This window comes from Battus philenor, unplaced genomic scaffold (assembly GCF_028537555.1).
Source record: "Battus philenor isolate CCGP_79_NKW_IND1 unplaced genomic scaffold, ilBatPhil1.0.hap1 SCAF_23, whole genome shotgun sequence".
In the NCBI taxonomy this organism is placed as follows: Eukaryota; Metazoa; Arthropoda; class Insecta; order Lepidoptera; family Papilionidae; genus Battus; species Battus philenor.
Genome location: NW_027181686.1, coordinates 3894879 through 3913403, shown reverse-complemented (window position 1 = coordinate 3913403; position 18525 = coordinate 3894879). Strand labels below are relative to the sequence as shown.

Below are 18525 nucleotides of genomic sequence, written 5' to 3'. Positions count from 1 at the left end.
GTTATAATTACGGAAATTCTAAATAATATCACAATTTCAAATAATTAAAAAAAAAACAGAGAACAAACATCGACTGTTAAATCACACACAGAAATGATCCAAAAAACACTGAGTGCCATTGAAATGTGTACTATGATATTCGCTACGATCAACGGCGTGCCCAAGTACTTTCACGCTCAGAAGTCGACCAGACCACCGCACCCCCTCTGCGCAGGCGCCGAGTATAAATACCAGCAACCGCCCTCATTTAGCACAGACGCAAGTTGCACTCCCAACATAGCGAATCCTGGAAGACTCTAGTCTTCCATCAGCGCTATACAAACAAATCTTATATTAAAAAACTTCACTTTTCTATCTTTCACCTCTGTGCTTAACTTCTTTCAAAAATGAAATCCATGGTAAGTACTTTTTAATCATTTTATTTTCTTTAAAATACTAGACAGTAATATTTCTCAAATAATATTTCGTTATGTTTTGACGAAACTGTCATATGGTCCCAAAGAAATGACTTTGTCTACATTCAAGCTATACATCTTTTGGGGCGCTAACAAATCTTACACAAACCGCGAAATTACAATTTCACTTACTTCTACTATAATCTACTTCTGACACATTTTTAAATCCTTTTAAATTGATAACATAGATTGTATTTATCACATATGTACAGTCTCTCGATCACTTCGCGTAATCAATGAATGAATTTTTAATAAAATTTCATATAATCCTTTCTTGCGGTATTTGGTAAAACGAATGTTCCTGTTATATTTCAAGTCCCTAAGTCTAATAGTTCCAAAGATTAGTCATTACATAGGTGGAAATCCATCTCTTATGTAACATATCTGTCAAATATCTGACAAAATTTTAAAATTAACACCACAATTTTCAATTTTTTATATTACTTGTAATTATAATTCTACTGTTTTTCAAAAAAAGTCCAATAGTTTTCTCTCAAAGAGAGGAGTACAGGTTGAAATCTCTAATGTAGATATAGTGCGGATTGTTACATGCACGATTTAGTACATATTACATTTCTTTCCCATTCGCAATTTCTTTCAACGTAAGGAAACAAAGAGTATTTAAAGTTTATATTACAAAGACTTTGTCTATACATACACACAGTCATTATTTATAATTATAAAATTTGACTTAGTCTTACATTTTATTGCAGTGAATTAACATATTAAGGTCATTTCACGCAATAACACACAAACGCAAGTTGGTAAAATTCAACTATAAACGATAAGAAATAATTTAATAGGCGAAACATGAATAACTAGGCCTACTATGACGAAAATTGAGAATTTGCCGGTTGAGCACGCGCATGTCGAACACGCGACTTCCAGGTCATTATCAGCGTGTTCATAAAATTTGCACTAGATCCAACGATTTCCTTATATTTTTAACACGACTTTACAATGAAGATTACTAAAGAATGCTACTTAAATGCTACGTAATCTGAATATAATAAAAAAAAACATTTATACAATTAAACGTGATTAGCGGTGAACTACCACCCGAGCACATATTTGCCACTTCTTGGTGGAATATGTGTTTAGCGGGTGGAAATAAGTTACAACCCGAGCATTTCTTTGTCCCGCAATTTCGATCTAAACGAATAGGCAGCGACCATATGTCTAATGGTGTCCGAATTCAAATCGGCGTTCAAATTTCAATTCACAAAAACTATTTAATATTGCATTGTCGTTGTAGTGGCTAGCAATACGTAGCGTAAACGCTACACAATTTTATCAAAAACATATAGCATTAAAATTTTAAAACATTATCAGAAAACAGGCGTTTTTGAATATAGGCCTGCTGTAGGGTTACGCAGCATTTATCAACAAAAACTAGATTGTTTTGCGTGGCAAGGTTAAATGTACACTATGAATAACTCCACAAATCAAACTCGCTTTACGTTTCCTACGTGAGTCAATGCCGCTGAAAGTTGTCCGGCGTGGACGTATAATTAGAGCGTTAATACTTACTTATCTCACCATTTATTTACTTAAACCATTTTTTATGACAGCCTTTATCTCCAATTTACCAATTTTTTTTAGATTTGTTACATGCCTGTACATAATCTATGTATCAAGTAATGATTCTCTAATTATCTGTTGCCTTAAACAATCACAATTTTAATTACATTATCACGTCATATATTTATGTTACAGTTCTAGATTATTCGAAACTATAATTTTATGAAAAGTTTAAACACTCCTAAAACAGAACAAAAATCAGTGCAGTTACTTATCATTTTCTTGTAACGCTAATCCGAATAAAATACATAACATCTTATTGACACATTTCTATAAATTGTGACAGCCCTATAATTAACAGATTTTACACAATTATACATTTAAAACTTAAAAGGTTTATTAAAATCAAGTCCCAATAGTATCAAAAAAGAAACTTTTTTTTCTCTGTGTGATCTGTTTCCATGTCGATTGGTGAGTTTATTTATCATTAATAAAGTCAAGATTGAAATGTCAATGGCGAGTGCAAAACTCGACATGCACTCGACGCACCAAATATAGTGCGGTGAATGCAGACTGCTATCACCCATTATGCTTCACATTGCGCTGCTCTATTAAAGTACAATGTAAACAAGACCAGTGTTTATCATACCTTTTACGTAATATTTTATCTTTTATTTTCCCAAGCAATGCGGTAACGAATAATGTGATTGTTACATCCATTATTGTAGTTATGAACGAATAATGAAACATTCAAAAATTTTAATTAAAAGAGAGTCTCACTGTCGAGCTATCTGAAATTTAATCTATACCGCGCAAAATGTATTATGAAAACCTATAATATAAAGGGGCTAAACTATTTCGCACACTGGCATCTTGTCTCCGCAGTGATTGTTAAATAGCTTAAGTTTGCACATCTATAATATTAACAATGGGGTTGATATATCGTAACATGAATAAAATCTCAAATTAAAAATATTATTTATCTTCATATTCATGTAATGTAGAAGCCGCAAAACTCAACAAATTAGCAGGAGGTCAAATTATTAGATGCGGTTATTAGTGTCGCTTACCTCGCCGCTCACTAAGGGTTTTTGTCTGCATTCCATAATACGCCTTTTTAGAAGGGCACACCCACGCAACGTCCCACAATAATTAATACATGTCAATAAAACAACTGCTTTGTGTGTCTATAAATGATACAAGGAAAACAAAGGAAAATTATGAAAATAAGTATACATTTTAAATTTATAGAATAATAATATTTAAATGTCAAATAACACAACAAAGGGAATCTTTAATATTGTTAGTGTGTAGTTGAAGTTGATTAAAAAGTAGAAAAGCAAATGTCAAATTGACAAGCGAGGGTAACAAGTCGATGAATGTGACGGTGGGCAGGTCCGGAAAGCTGGCTTCCTGCTACATGACCTTCAAGGGACCTTCGGGCCTTGAAGCCGTTCACTTATTGCTTTGATTGGTTAGTTTAATTCTAATAAATTATACATACCAGAACAATAAGGTAATGTATATTTTCTTATATTTTTTGTCGCAGGCAATTAAAGCATATGTTATTAATGTTGCCAGTGAATGGTACATTTTAATTCTAAAACAGCATTTTAATTTGTATAAGAAAAGACATAAACAGCAAAAATCAAGGGCGATTACGTTTCTCGGCATTGAAAACGCATGCCTGATCTTATCAAAAATTTTGTAACTTTGACTTTAAGTAAGTGCGATGAATATATTAAATGAACAAATCCAATTTATGTCTAAAACAAAGAGCTACGTCCACAATTTAATTACTTAACTGAATTTATTAACTATTATAAAAATAACTTCACACGAACAATTTTCAACATCTCGCCATGAAAGAATAGTAAATAGGTTTCTTCATAATTTTTATGTTAATGCGTATATACATTCCAATTTTTTTTTAATTTGAATCATTCCAAATGTAAATTAATGGCAATATCTGTCAAAATAGTTGCAAATGTTATTATTTGACCGCATTGATGAATCATTTGATAAAACTCAAAGCATAAATACAGAATGAGGTATTAACAACACGACTATATTACACTAAGCCGTCTGACCTGGGGCTAAGCGACCACGCTCGGCCAACGAGACCGCAAGCCCTGACATCGTTACGTGATTCTGAACTTAGGCTCGCTATAAATTATTTACTTATTCACTCATCTTGTTTAATTTCCAGTTTACACATTTATTAATCTATTTGTAACACATTACATTATAATTCTATACGAAACAAAATGTGCAATAGTTATTTTTCTCACGTTTCTTTAAAACTTGAGTCAGAAACATTTGACCTACACTAGAAACTAATAACTTTTACGTTATTTAATACCAGATATCCCTCGTTCGCTTCCCGTATTTAATAGACCCCATCAACTTCGCTCGCGAATGGAAATTCGTTTCTTGGTTGACCTCTGTTTGGCGAAATAAATGTTTCTACAAAATTTCAAGACTATGCTTTATATTTCCAGTGATATCATGATAAGTCAATACAAGGTGGAATATTACATACATTAATTACATTCTTTTCGAGACTCTATTAACTTCTACATTTCCTTGACTGTTTTTTTTTTTCATAGATATAATTTAAAACTATTATGGCTTGTCACTTGATTTGATAGTATAAATAATAAAAATCATCAGACATAATAAAATGGATAGAGTCCAGGTCTTATATGAAATCAAATTCGTAATTAATGTAATACTATATTTCTTTTTAGTATGCAGATAGTGTGGAACATTTATGATTATTTTTGAATACAATATTATATTTGCTACTCGTAAAAAGACATATAAGCCAAACTTTAAAAAGTAATAAATCCTCATTTTATTTACTTACTTACTTAACTTACTTATTTGAAACGTATTATTTAAAAACTTATACTTACTTCAAGCAAATATAAGTTACCAACAAACACAAGAATTAACATAAAATGTTATGCGGTCGTAGAGTAATATAATGAGCAAGCCTAGAATACCAACAGCTGCAATATCGATAAGTTTGAATGATAAATTGTTAACGAAGTCGGGTTAAGTTGTAATAGCGCTCACGAGGTCGTACCAGTTAACTGGTATAAACTGATATTAATTTATGTACATTTTTATCATCATGTCAGCACTCTGCAAGACATAGGCCTTCCTCAAAGATCGCTACAGTGACCGTACTCGCATATACACACAACTACATTTTAATTGTAATATGTCTTTTTGTACACAGATCGTAGTAGCTTGCTTGGCGTTGGCGTGCGGAGCTCATGCTTCCGGATGGAACGGTCCTCCCGCCAACATCGCCCTGTCCCAGGACGGCCGCAACATCCTGGAAACACCTGAAGTGGCACAGGCACGCGCTGCACACATAGCCGCGTTGCAGCAAGCGTCACAGAACAACCCAAACCCACAAGACGATGGCTCCTACGATCCCCGTTGGGACAACGAAGAGTACTGGCAACACGGTGAACAGCGCAGCTGGAACGGTGCCCCGGCCGCCTCCTCATGGAACGGTGCCCCTGCTCAACAGTGGAACAGCGCTCCTGCTACTCCCACATGGAACGCCGGCCCCGCACCTGTCGCTGAGACTCCCGAAGTAGCCCAGGCCCGTGCCGCTCACTTGGCTGCTCTCTCCGCTGCCAAGCCCGCCGGACCCTCTCAGCAGTGGAATGCCCCATCCCACCAACAGTGGAACGCCCCCGCCTCCCAGTGGAACGGTGCTCCCTCATGGCAAGGCCCTCCCGCTCAGATCAGACTAGCGCAAAACGGCAACGGCATCCTGGAGACCCCTGAAGTAGCAGCGGCGCGTGCTGCCCACCTCGCAGCCCACGCACAGGTCGCCCACGCCGCCCCCGCTCACGCTCCCCAGCAGCACTGGTGAAAACTCTTCCTCTTTTCCTCTTTCCCCTTTTCCGGGCTCTGGACGCAGCTCTAGCCCGTCGCTCACGTTGGTAGTGAAATGATGACGCACTAGAATTACGTCGAGGTGCCCTCTACTTTCTTCCTTCGATCTCTTAGTCTTCATTTAGAAACTTTTCAAAGTGCAAGTGCGTCAGCCTTTTCTTTCTCTCTGGCTTTTTTTGTTACTTTTATAAATTTCTATCAAACAAACAATTTTGTACATATTAATTATTGTATGTATGCATTATATACGAATAATATAAAATCGAAATAAAACTCTTGTTTTCTTTTAAAATTAAAAAAAATGTATTTGTGCTTTAGTACGTATCATGAAAAGAACGTGTCCATCGATTATTGCAGAGTTCTTCGAGTTGCGTTCACCAATGGAAAAGCCAATGTGTTTACTTACTATTCCACAGTGTTTACAAGCGGTAGATTGTAAAATTCCAATTATCAAATAAAAAATATGTAACTCATAACTTCTTACCATTTGCTTAAATATTTTAAAAAATTATGTACATCGGAACATTTTGTTTATGACAAAATGACAAAATGAATTGTTTGACTTTCATCCTACATGTAAAATGTTATTTCATCAGTTAATTAGAATATTTCATTACGTTAATAACTAAGACTAAATATATGAAATAAATATAAAACACGTAAATCAACGATCGTCAACTAGTCAAGGAAAAAAAAATTGTCCGCTATGTCCACTACGTTCGTATAAGAAGCATTTAAATTAATTAGTTATAAAACAACAAACCCTTAACATGACATGGCGGTCCTGATGAAACGACGGATAACTATGTAATAACAAATACTGGAAATATAAATAGGCTCGCCAACACCCTTTAATGAGTACTTATCAATAGATATGAGTAGCCTGAATCCAATGTTGATAATTTAGAAAATACGCTGGATATAAAACACGCGAAATTACCTTAAATATCCGAAATACACAAGTGTTAAGAGAAACGTAATTTTATGCGATTTAAAACTGAAGTTAAAATTTTATATTTAGAAAATAATTAGATTAAATATATATTAAAAAAAACAAATGTTACTTAAATAAGTAGTAGAGGAATTACAATCAACTGGAAAATGTGTAATTTTGTGATCAAACAGTGAAGGCGGCGCCGGTACGATCTATCATTAGATTAGGGCAATCAGACGATCGGTAGTAAAACACTGGCCATGCTGAATTACGTTACAGAAGTCCAATTTGTAAAACCTCAATCACTTTGTCGTTAGCGCTTATGCTTTGTCCACGGCGTAAGAAATTTACTTGATGAAAGATCTATTGTAAATATACAAAGCGAATTGAACGTCGAACAATTTTATTGTAACGATGTACCAAACAAAGGAAATGGGAATACGACCTCGTAAAATTATTTCTGAAGCAGCTTTTACAAAGGTAAATAATATAAACAATTGTGTAGTTTTTTTGATATTCCATCCAGACCGCACGGTTATAATTACTTCATTGATTTATCACAAAACTTATTTACTTTCATATCCTGCTATTTCACTTTTAATTATTTTACAATAAAAAGCTTTTTCTTCTATATGATTTCGCTTTAAAGAAGTAAATTTATAGCTCAGTAGTCAACAAAAAGGTTTTAAGATTTTATACCTATATATGTATATGTACCCTTGAAACGTGATCTCACTTCGTGCCTCATAAGCAAACACCCTCGGTAAAGTGATCACACTGAAATATATGACACTAATTTATTTTTATTGTAACTATTCATCACTTATTCTGCATGGATAGATAATAAACAATAATTAATTTTAAAACGTATTAATCCAAATTAAGCAAACTTTTTTCTTACCATGTTATCCTTACGATTTTTATTATATCTGAAACCTTTGATTTTTGCATAGCGTGTACCATACATTAATTGACTGCAAATGAGCTTTACATTAATCTTTGAAAGTTCATCCTGTATGTCTGTCATTTTACTTTTTTAGGATTGCTATTGGACGAGCCAAACGCGTGTTGAAACTTCGCCTTGGTACGAATGGGACACGAAAATTGTAAACAGTAATAATGTTAGCATTCTTTAATCACGGACATATTTATTTCATTAGTTAGGATTATGCAAAACCTATTTATATATAATAGTAATTTTATTGTTTTTTTTTAATATTAGTAATAATATTTTAATAATTATTGTTTTTGGAGCTGAATTCATTTTATAATACTCAAATCTAACTTTTTTAAATAATCTTATTTTTAATTGATCCTATTTAACTAAATAGCGACTTTCTACGACAGGAAAAACCAGTGCAAGGCTATGTTCCCTTTCATAAGGACCTCAGGGAGTATTTACACACTTCGACGCTACACGGTCTTAGATATATCGGAGACAAAAAGTTGACATGGTGTGAAAGGTTTGATAATTTATTGAAAAATGTGTCATATGTTTACGGTAAAAAATCTTTATTTCATTACTTTTATTCTATACTAAACTCTTCATTTATATTTAATCATCGATTACAATTGAGAAAACTGGTACTGTTTATTTTATTAAAAAGTTATTATAATTTTAATTACTAATTATTTTATTAGCAGCACACATAAAAAAAATTAAAAATAAATATTTCTATCTAAAAATTAGTAAAAAATTGGTACTCTCCGTTAAGTTTTTACAGATTAATTAACACAATACTTTGTATAATTTACAGTAGAGTATAATCTACGATAAGAAAAAAAAAATTTTTTGATGCATCATGAAACCTTTTTTTTATTTACATTTTTCTCAAATCGTGTTACATATCATTATTAAGCGTATATATATTCTCGCTATTAATGCAGACATAAGTGCGAATGAATATTTTTTTTGTATTTCTTATTCTTTTAGGGCAATCTCAATTATATAATTAATGTTGTAAATATTTAAGCATTTTCTTACTTTCCAGATTTTTCTGGTTAGTAGCATTTTGCTCCTCTCTTATATGCGCTGCATTCTTTATACTTAATGTGTATAACAAATGGCGTTTATCGCCGATGATAGTGACTATCAACCCGGAGAACATGCATCTGCAAGACTTGCCTTTCCCGGCACTGACTATTTGTAACGTTAACCAAGCAAAGAAGTCTGTAGCTGAACGATACATTAACTCAGGGTTAGTATTACTATAACGCTTATAATTTTCGAAAAAAAGTGTACAATTTAAAATGTTTTATTTGATATTAAAAATAAGTAACTTAAAATTTCAGAAGTTCCTTAGACAAAAAATTGTTGGACAGTTTATGTTCGACACAGAAAGACGCAGATATTTTCGAAGACGACATAGCAGATAGCGCTAACTGGGATTATACACGATCCTTTCTAATAAATGTTAGTATTGAGTAAAATACAAATCATAACATACATTCAATATTTTTAAACCAATCTTTATACTACTGAACCATTAAAATTAGGAAATTAATATTACTGTTGTTTTCAAATAATGAAATAACACCTACTTTAGATTTTTTTTTTAAAAAAGTTAAAAAGGAGTAAACTGACTTCTCGCACGATATTGTCGATCCAACTAACCTTCTCTAAGTGTAGGTACTGTTACTAAGTACATAAGTATGTACTTTGGAGACGCGGGAAACGGTAAAAAAGGTCATGCAAAGATCCCCATAACCTGGAGAGCGCTGACAAAATTTAATTCCGATTAAGTTAAAGATTATTAAGCTAAGATATATTTCTAGGTAACACAACCGTGCAACGAAATGCTCGCAATGTGCCTATGGAATTCAAAAAACATGAACTGCCAGGATTTGTTTAATGCACAGCTAACTGATGAGGGACTCTGCTGTACGTTTAACGTCGTTCATCGTGACAACATGTTTCGAAATCCGTATGTATAAAGAATAAATTTTGATGAGATTCAGTTTGATCGTCATCATCATCATGACATTGAAATGACCTCCATGGCTTCTGGCATTGGCTTTCCCTAAAGATCGCCACGATGCTCGCGACCTTGATTATGTCGACGATCCACCTAGTGGAGGGCATAACCACGCCGCGTCTACTGGCTTGTGGTCACCGCTCGAAAACCTTTCGGGCCCAACGGCCGTCGATAGCAGATTAAACTTAGAGTTGTGTAAATGTATCGCACCTCTATCTGTATAATCTGTAGGTCCAGACGTAATAATCTATTAATATATGTTTTTTTTTAAATTTTATGTAAGCTAATTCATGGGACTTCATATATATACACTACAATACTACGTGTAAAATAAAAATATGTTTGCTCCAAATTTTCAGACTCCATCAAAGTTAACGTTCTCTCGTCTTATATTTGAATTATTACCATAGTAAAACTCAGCGTAAAAGTTCCATTGGGGCAAAATTAATTGTTAAAATAGGTATGCTAAAAATCTTTACGAACGTAAGTGCATAAATACATCCTTGTCCCATTATCATAATACAAAAGCGGTAGGTATTTTGGACGAAATATTAAAAATGATTTCCCTTTTATTGTTGATACACTAAATACTTTACCTTTTCGTCTTTTACTATTAACTTCTCTTCTTTTACTTTACAGTAGAGACTTAAACGATATGAACTTGACATTTCCGTCACCATCTGTGGACTGGACTCCTGAAGGAGGTTATCCTTCTGATGCCCCACCCGACGGGTTTCCTTGGAAACCAAAAGGTAATTATTGATTTTGTAAATTTGTTTATATATTATTATGCATATAATGATGGAATGACTTACAATTTTATTTAACAATTAAGCTCAAAATTTTTGTTAATTATAGCTAAAAATATGAGAAGCCTAACTAACTATATTTCTTTTCACTTGTCGCAAATTCGATCGCGTAAAACAATAGGTTATTATTCGCGTACTAATTCGCGCGATAGATGAATGGTAAATTATATAACAGGTGTCATATGATAAATAACTTATTCCACGTAAATAGTAGTTCACTATCTATTTTCATTACTTAGTTTTATATTTTTAATAGGCATTGGTACAAATCACGGCCTAACTCTGATCTTGGATGCGAATATAGCTGAATATTATTGCGCTTCTACCAAAAGCATGGGATTTAAGGTAAATTTTATCTTTGATAATTCGAGTTTGTGTAATTAAAAATATATACATATAATTTTAAATATGATCATTAACTTGAAATAAAACTTGTTCACTGACAAACTACCAAAATTCTGAAATGTGAACCATATTGTGATACAAATTTAATAATAGAAATTACAAAACCTTTTTAATTGCTTGATGAAACGACGAATGAGCTAAGGATACGTTTACATTTATCTTTCTATCGCTTTTATTTTGGTGCTTCCTGTTTATTTTATAACTTTGCGCGTTTTGGATTAATTCCATTGATGATCTCGACGGTAAACTCAGATGAAACTGAGACGATGCTAAAAATACATTATGGGTTTTTTTCACATCTTTAAAGGAGTAGCCACATGTAAACCTACCTTTTCATTTATTAGCGATAACTGCCTCCCACTACAATTTTTCTGTCCATTTTAATTTGCTTACGAAAGTTAGATATTTACTGTTTGGCGAGTATAGTTACGATTATGTAGTGAAGTTTGGAAATAACGTTAAACTAGTTTTACTTTTATTTATAGAATATTTTTTTAGATACTCTTACACAATCCGACGGAAACGCCAAATATTGCAAAAATAGGGGAAATCTACGGCCCTGGTATAGAAGCAAGGGCAGCCATACAACCAAGAATATTGGACGCCCAGCCAAGTTTAAAATATATTGACGTAAATAAAAGGCTCTGCCTTTTCTCGAGTGAAACAGAATTAGTGTTTTACAGGTATTTGAACCAAAATTACAGATTAAAAAAATTTTGGTGATGGTTGACACAACTTTTTTTTAATACACAATAAATCTTTTTTAATTTCAGCTACTTAATAATGCAACAAATTAGTATATTTAAAAATTGAAGAAGTCTATGCCTTGCAGTCGGCGTCTATTGGCTGATATGATGATGGTGATGATGATGAATCCAATATTCATTTTTGTATATAATTATATGGATATAAAAAGCAAAGGAATAAGTCTTTAATTCTTTTGCTAACTAAATGCACTGTAAATAATTACAGTCCATCGATACCTTGACGTTTGATTTATTTTACAGAACTTACACATTGCGAAATTGTGAAATGGAATGCGAAGCAAGGTCTATGTTGGATCTGTGCAAATGTGTTTTATATTATATGCCGAGTAAGTAAATAGCAGTTATGGAGTTTCAAATTCGATTCAATCAAACTGTTTTGAAAAGCAGTGTCAAGTCAAGCCAGAAGTTCATAGAAATAGAACGCCTTCTTTTCTACTGCTTGTTCTAATAGTTTTATATTACCCGCGTAAATCAGCACATTTTTTTTGATTTGACGTTTCTCTAAAACACAGGCTGGGTGAAAATTTGCGCCTAGCAATTTATTGTTTGTTATTTTGCAGGTTTACACCATCTCGGAATTCTTGTGACGAAACATCTATCGCTCTTACATTTTAAAATCACATGTAAAAAATATTTTTTAATTTTCATTTTCGTTTATTTTTTATTTATAAGCATTTTATTTATTTATTTTTATTTATGAGCATTATATTATTTTTTTTATTTATGAGCATTTAGCTCTGTTGTTAAATTAAAAAACTGTTACCGCCCAATAGCAAAAAAAAATTTGTTTCCTTTTTTCTCGCTTTCTTTCTTTGTTCATGCGAGGCTACTGATATTTTCAAATTAAAAAATACTTACGTAGCATTTCATGAATTTTTTCACTGAGGGCTGTGGCTATAAAGTAAGACTGAGTCACTTTACAGCATCAACAAGTTATGACTTATTAGCAATAATTTTAATATAATTATTTAATAATTTTATTTATATATCTTTATAATTTAGAAAAATTTATTAAGAATTCCTCAGTTAATTTTTTCATTACTATCTTTACCGACTTCTTTAGGGAAATTTAGAATTAATGAAAACCTTAAAAGTCCTAACATATGATGATAATATTTAATAAATGATAAACTACCGACAGGTCGAATATTAAAACTTTATATACCACCAAAAATAACAAATAAAAAAAATAGAATTATGCTATTTACGTTTCTTTCAGAGAACAAGACAACACGTATATGTGGAAAAGCAGATGCTAAATGTTATTCTAAAATTAAACTGAGTGCCCAAAGAGGTAAAAGTGAGTTAAAAATCGCATTATTACGTCGCATTATTATATCTATAATAATAACAATTGAGTTTTAATATTATGTTGAAAAAAAACGAACCTTTGCAAAGTATCGGTTTTAAGGCAGGTGTTGTGAATGTTTTTTTTTTCATTTATATATCCTTTTATTCACTCTTTTTACTACTCGTGTAATGGCGAAATTAATGTAAGGTAAATCTAAGTATAGCTTAGTCAGACTATCACCGAGCGAACTGAGTTTTGACTTTCTCGGGCGCTCGCAAATCGAATTGTTTAATATATATATCTAAGATGAAGATGTATAAGATATATATTGGGCTGTCGCCAAGCCGATGTTCTTCTCGGCGGCGCTTGCTTGTAGTGTAGTGTCAACTACATATTTATTTGCCTTTTGTGAAAATGTGTACTTTTGTGCCAAATAAAAAACACTTTATTTGGCACAAAAGGGGAAATGCGGGGAATTTTATTGCACTGCTTTATTCAGAAAAAATCTGCAGCAAAAGCACACAGAATTCTCGTTGAGACATATGGTGACAATGCTTTGTCGAATACAACGTGCAGAGACTGGTTTAGGTGCTTCAAAAGTAATGATTTTGACCTTAAAGACAAAGAGCGTTCTGGAGCACCGACAAAATTTGAAGACAAAGAATTGGAGGCATTGCTTGAAGAAGATCCATGTCAGACGTTAGTAGAGCTTGGGAAAACGTTACAAGTAGATGCGTCAGTTTAAAAACGTTTAAAAGCATTAGGAATGATCCAAAAGCAAGGACATTGGGTGCCGTATGAGTTGAAGCCGAGAGACGTAGAGCGACGTTGTCACGCATCAACATCGTCGCCTAAACCAAATATCCATGGTTCTAAGCTTCTTCTCTGCATTTGGTGGGATCAGAGGGGCGTAATTTATTATGAGCTGCTTAAATCTAATAAAACTATCACGGGAGCTCGCTATCGACTTCAGTTGATGCGTTTGAGTCGCGCTCTGAAAGAAAAGCGGCCACTATACGAGCAGAGACACGACAAAGTAAATTTATTACATGATAATGCTCGGCCGCATGTGGTCAAAACTTACCTGGAAACACTTCAATGGGAAGTTCTACCCCACCCGCCGTATTCACCGGACCATTACCACTTGTTTCGGTCGATGGCGCACGGTTTAAGCGAGCAGCGCTTCCATTTTTTTGAAGAAGCCGAAAAATGGCTTGATTCATGAATTGCCTCGAAAGATGAGTCATTTTTCCGACGGGGGATTCAATTGCTACTAGAGATATGGGAGAAAATGGTCTCTAATGATGAACAATACTTTGAGTAATGTCACTGTAAGCATTGTATTTTAAATAATTTTTTTTTGAAAAAAAAACAGCGAGAACTTATTCAAGGTCCTAATACATTATCCCGATTTAGACAAACATCTTATTATAAGATTATAAGCCTGTATTAAATGAGGTAATCATTTAATACAGGCTTATATTCTTTTCATAAATTAATTATTTTATGATAAAACAGATGTGCAACGTCGTAATCATTATTCCTCTTTGACGATTATTAGATATGTACTTTGACATTTTTTAAATCTACGTGAACGTTTATATTTTTTATTAATGCATTCATTATCATATTATCTTTTGTGGATAATAAAGAATTATTTAAAGTGAAAACTTGAGTGCGCTATGAGTAAAAAATATGTAAGAGCGCAAATTGACAGTAACTAAAATTAGATTGAGCTCCTCTGAAATGGCATCCGTCAACTTAAAGCTTAGTGGGTTCTAAACGTGCCGTAATATCAGTTGAGACCATAACACACACTGACTGTTTTTTTGTGGTTGCTTTAACGTTATATAAATTAAACGAACGAGTTTTTTTATAAATAAATTGAAGAAAACTAGCATTAGATTAAGCACCACTATAACGGTATCTTTTAACTCAAAGCTACGACTGGACTATTAAATCTGTTCTTTTATTAATTCTTGTTTGATATGTCATTTTTGTGTTTCTTAAATAAAAATGGCTAGCACATGTGCAAACTCAGCGATAAAGTGATTAAGATGGCATTTAATTTATCAAACGATAAGACAATAATTTACAACCAAAAATTACATATGTGAATCATATGTCAATCGTAATTTAAAACTATGTAAACACGTCTTTACATTTACAATTGTTAACGCTCACTAGTATATTTTATCTGTCCCTTACAATCGTTTACAAATAAGCGAATATAAGAGCACTTTCTTAACTCTTATTAAACGAAGTTTACAAAAATATATAAATATGCATGTTTATAAAAGCAAGAGAAGCGACATGCGGCGAATGCCTGCCAGCCTGCAACGAGATCGCGTACTTCGAACGGCTCAGCACTGCGCCGCTCAACAAGGCGCTCATCGGGCAATACTCCTCTCTACTGAGCAACAGGACACCCAATTATTTCACGTAAATATATTAAACCTGTACAAATTGAACATCTAATATATAAAATTCTCGTGTCACGGTGTTCGAACTTGAACTCCTCTGAAACGGCTTGACTGATTTTTACCAAACTTAATATGCGTATTCAGTAGGTCTGAGAATCGGCTACTATCTATTTTCTATACCCCTAAGTGATAAAGGTTGTTCACACTTTAAAAAAAAATTTTAACGAAATTTTTTGTTTTTATTTTTTTATGATACAGCATACAAGAATACATACAACCATAAATTTTCACCCCTCTACGACCAACCCTTATTTTTTATTTATAAATTAAAATATCAATTTTTTTTTTTGCAAAACAACGTTTGCGGGATCAGCTAGTATTCTATAACATTCAAGATACCTTCTTTCATGTATGCGTTTACACGTGCTTTTGAATCGACAATTACATTAACATTTACTACACAACCACCGACTCGGAATGCTGACCTGTTGAGCAGAACCGGCCAGAAATTAAACAGTTGCTTTTTTAAATCAAATTTAATAACGTTTTATGTACACAATAAAATATTAACTACGTAAATATGTCAAAAAACCAAGATCTATGCATTTATATCAACTAAAAACTGTTGAATTCTATAATAAAATTTATTTAATAATATACTTTTTATCGGGTCTTGTATAATTTTTTCTTAATATTTCTTATTCATTTCAGGGAAAATATGTTACTTGTCCACTTTTATTTTGAAGACAACACCTTCATGAGATTTACTAAAGGAGAAATATTCGGACTTACGGAATTTCTATGTGAGCAAAGATTTTTGCTATTAAAATTACTACTACTTACTACTCCTTTCAAGATGTGATTTATTTATTTTGAGTGCATCATTTAATATTTTAAATACAAAACAAATCTATACAGTTTCAAATCAGTAGCGAAACAATTAGACATTGATAGAAACTGCATTAAATGTTCAACAATTCTCTTCCACAGCAAACACTGGAGGTTTATTGGGGCTATGTATGGGATTTAGTATAATGAGTGTTGTAGAGATACTTTACTTCCTGACACTGCGAGCATTATGTATGGCAAGACGACGAAAACCAACCCATCCCTTTTTGAAATAGAAAAATTGTAATAAAATATCTAAATTAAATTACACTTAATTAAATGGTGGTGGAACTTTTTGTCTTTGAAAAACCTAGACTCATTTAGTCTATTCTAAAACCGGTATTTACTTAACACTAGGAATTCATCATTTCGACAGAAAGACGACCACTGCTGGACATAGGCCTGCTCTATCATTTATCCATATATACATTTCCAACAGGACCATTCAGAACAAACGTTGTTAACAAGGACAACTTACGCTTTTTTTATCGTTCCCCCTGGTTGTTGTAGGACATGGAATTTACAGTTTCGCATATTTTTATATCTTCTTTTTTCGGATGTTTTCTGTTTTCTTTTACAGTATCTTTCATGCTTTTCCTTTCCTTCGTCCATCGTAAAATCTTTCATTCCACAAGCATTGTTATTATTCAACCATCATCATTTATGCTTATACTCCATTCCCGAAGAATCACTGATTATTTATCACGTTATTGTTTCCTAGTTTTGTGCTTTGACTCGTATATCTTACATTTTATTATATTCTACAACTAATTTATTATTATTCATCTTTAGTACTTTTTTACCATTCTTCAATATTTTTACAATCCTTTGGTCTTTCCCGACCTTTAACCTAAGAATTCATTTGTTGATATTATTAACCATTTTGACCCTTCAAATAAGTCATAAGAAAAAAATAAAAAGCTTAATTTATTAAAACTAGAAACAAATCCAGTTTGCTAGAATAGTATCCTTCAATTTAAAAAATATATGATGACAAAAATAGGAATAATCTGATCTGAGAAGACCTACATTAAACTAATACATTACCAATTTATAGCCCAAAAATTCTAATAATTTTGCATTTTAATTGAAACCATAAATAACAAGTTCGCCTGATAATAGCATTAAATCAAAAACAGATTCATATACCTCTCGAATTGTACAAATCTGAAATGTTCTAGCACCAAATATCTCAAATGAATTAACCAAAAAAATTTATTTATTGTTATAGGTTAGGTATTTTATAATTTTAAAGACATTCACGCATACAATCATTTTTTAGGATTTCAGGTAATAAAACAAGTAAATTCAGTCTTCATGTACGTAATTACTATTTTACATCCAATTTCAGTAACAATTTTTCTTAAATGCTAATTTTATAAGGATACTTGTAAAAGAACAATTTTTTAATATATCAACACATATTTTCCAAAAAAGCCAAATCCAATATTTCTGCTATACAGTAAAAGCTCTTTATTCGCGGGGTATACGTTTCATAAATATGCGGCGAATACCAAATGGTGATATTTATAAAATTATAGGGGATACATTCCTTGGTGACCAATTAAAAACAAATATGTAAAAAATCAATTTAATTCAAGTGTTTAAACATTTTGATTAATCATTTTAAGGCTTGAACAATGATTTGAAGAATATTGTAATTTTCTCTTGCTTGGCAGATTTTAAAAGCCCATTCATTTCAGACTGATCTACAACAGTCGAATTATCAATTTGCCTCAAAAATATGACTGTGCTACAGACGTTACATTGTTACGACATCAATGTTCATAAAGAAATTGTAAGGCTCATTAGTCATTCTTAATCCTTCTCTAAGATTTTTCAAATTAAATGTCACATTACCAATACTTGTTGAAGCCTCTTCTTCAATGGGCTGTGATTTTAACATTTCTTAAAAGTCAGTTTCAGACAAATTACACTATTTTACTTTTTTATTAGTCCATTAATGTCTTTTACAAAGGCTTATTGGGTTAGATACCTATTGAAATCCTTTTATTATTATGTATGTACTTATTAGATCGGTAAATGAAGAAATTTCTAGTGGTGAAAATAGGAATTGGTCAAAATTTTGGCTGTGAATTGTGTAAATGTGAATGAAGGAAGAGCTTTTACTGTACT

General features: G+C 32.4%; 2 protein-coding genes across 2 annotated transcripts; both read left to right on the top strand.

Moving 5' to 3' along the window:
* Window positions 1-266: 266 nt before the first annotated feature.
* On the top strand, window positions 267-6291 carry LOC137924210 (pupal cuticle protein-like). Its single transcript, XM_068767579.1, has 2 exons — window positions 267-398; window positions 5224-6291. The coding sequence occupies exons 1-2, from the start codon at window positions 387-389 to the stop codon at window positions 5872-5874; spliced, it is 663 nt and encodes a 220-aa protein (XP_068623680.1). The 5' UTR covers window positions 267-386; the 3' UTR covers window positions 5875-6291.
* A 954-nt stretch (window positions 6292-7245) lies between these two features.
* LOC137924358 (pickpocket protein 28-like) lies at window positions 7246-16625 on the top strand. The gene is made up of 13 exons (XM_068767754.1): window positions 7246-7311; window positions 8179-8294; window positions 8823-9029; window positions 9124-9244; window positions 9607-9755; window positions 10446-10558; window positions 10872-10960; window positions 11519-11703; window positions 12028-12113; window positions 13007-13087; window positions 15361-15520; window positions 16213-16304; window positions 16492-16625. Exons 1-13 carry the CDS (start codon window positions 7246-7248, stop codon window positions 16623-16625), a joined length of 1599 nt encoding a protein of 532 aa, XP_068623855.1.
* Window positions 16626-18525: the final 1900 nt, after the last annotated feature.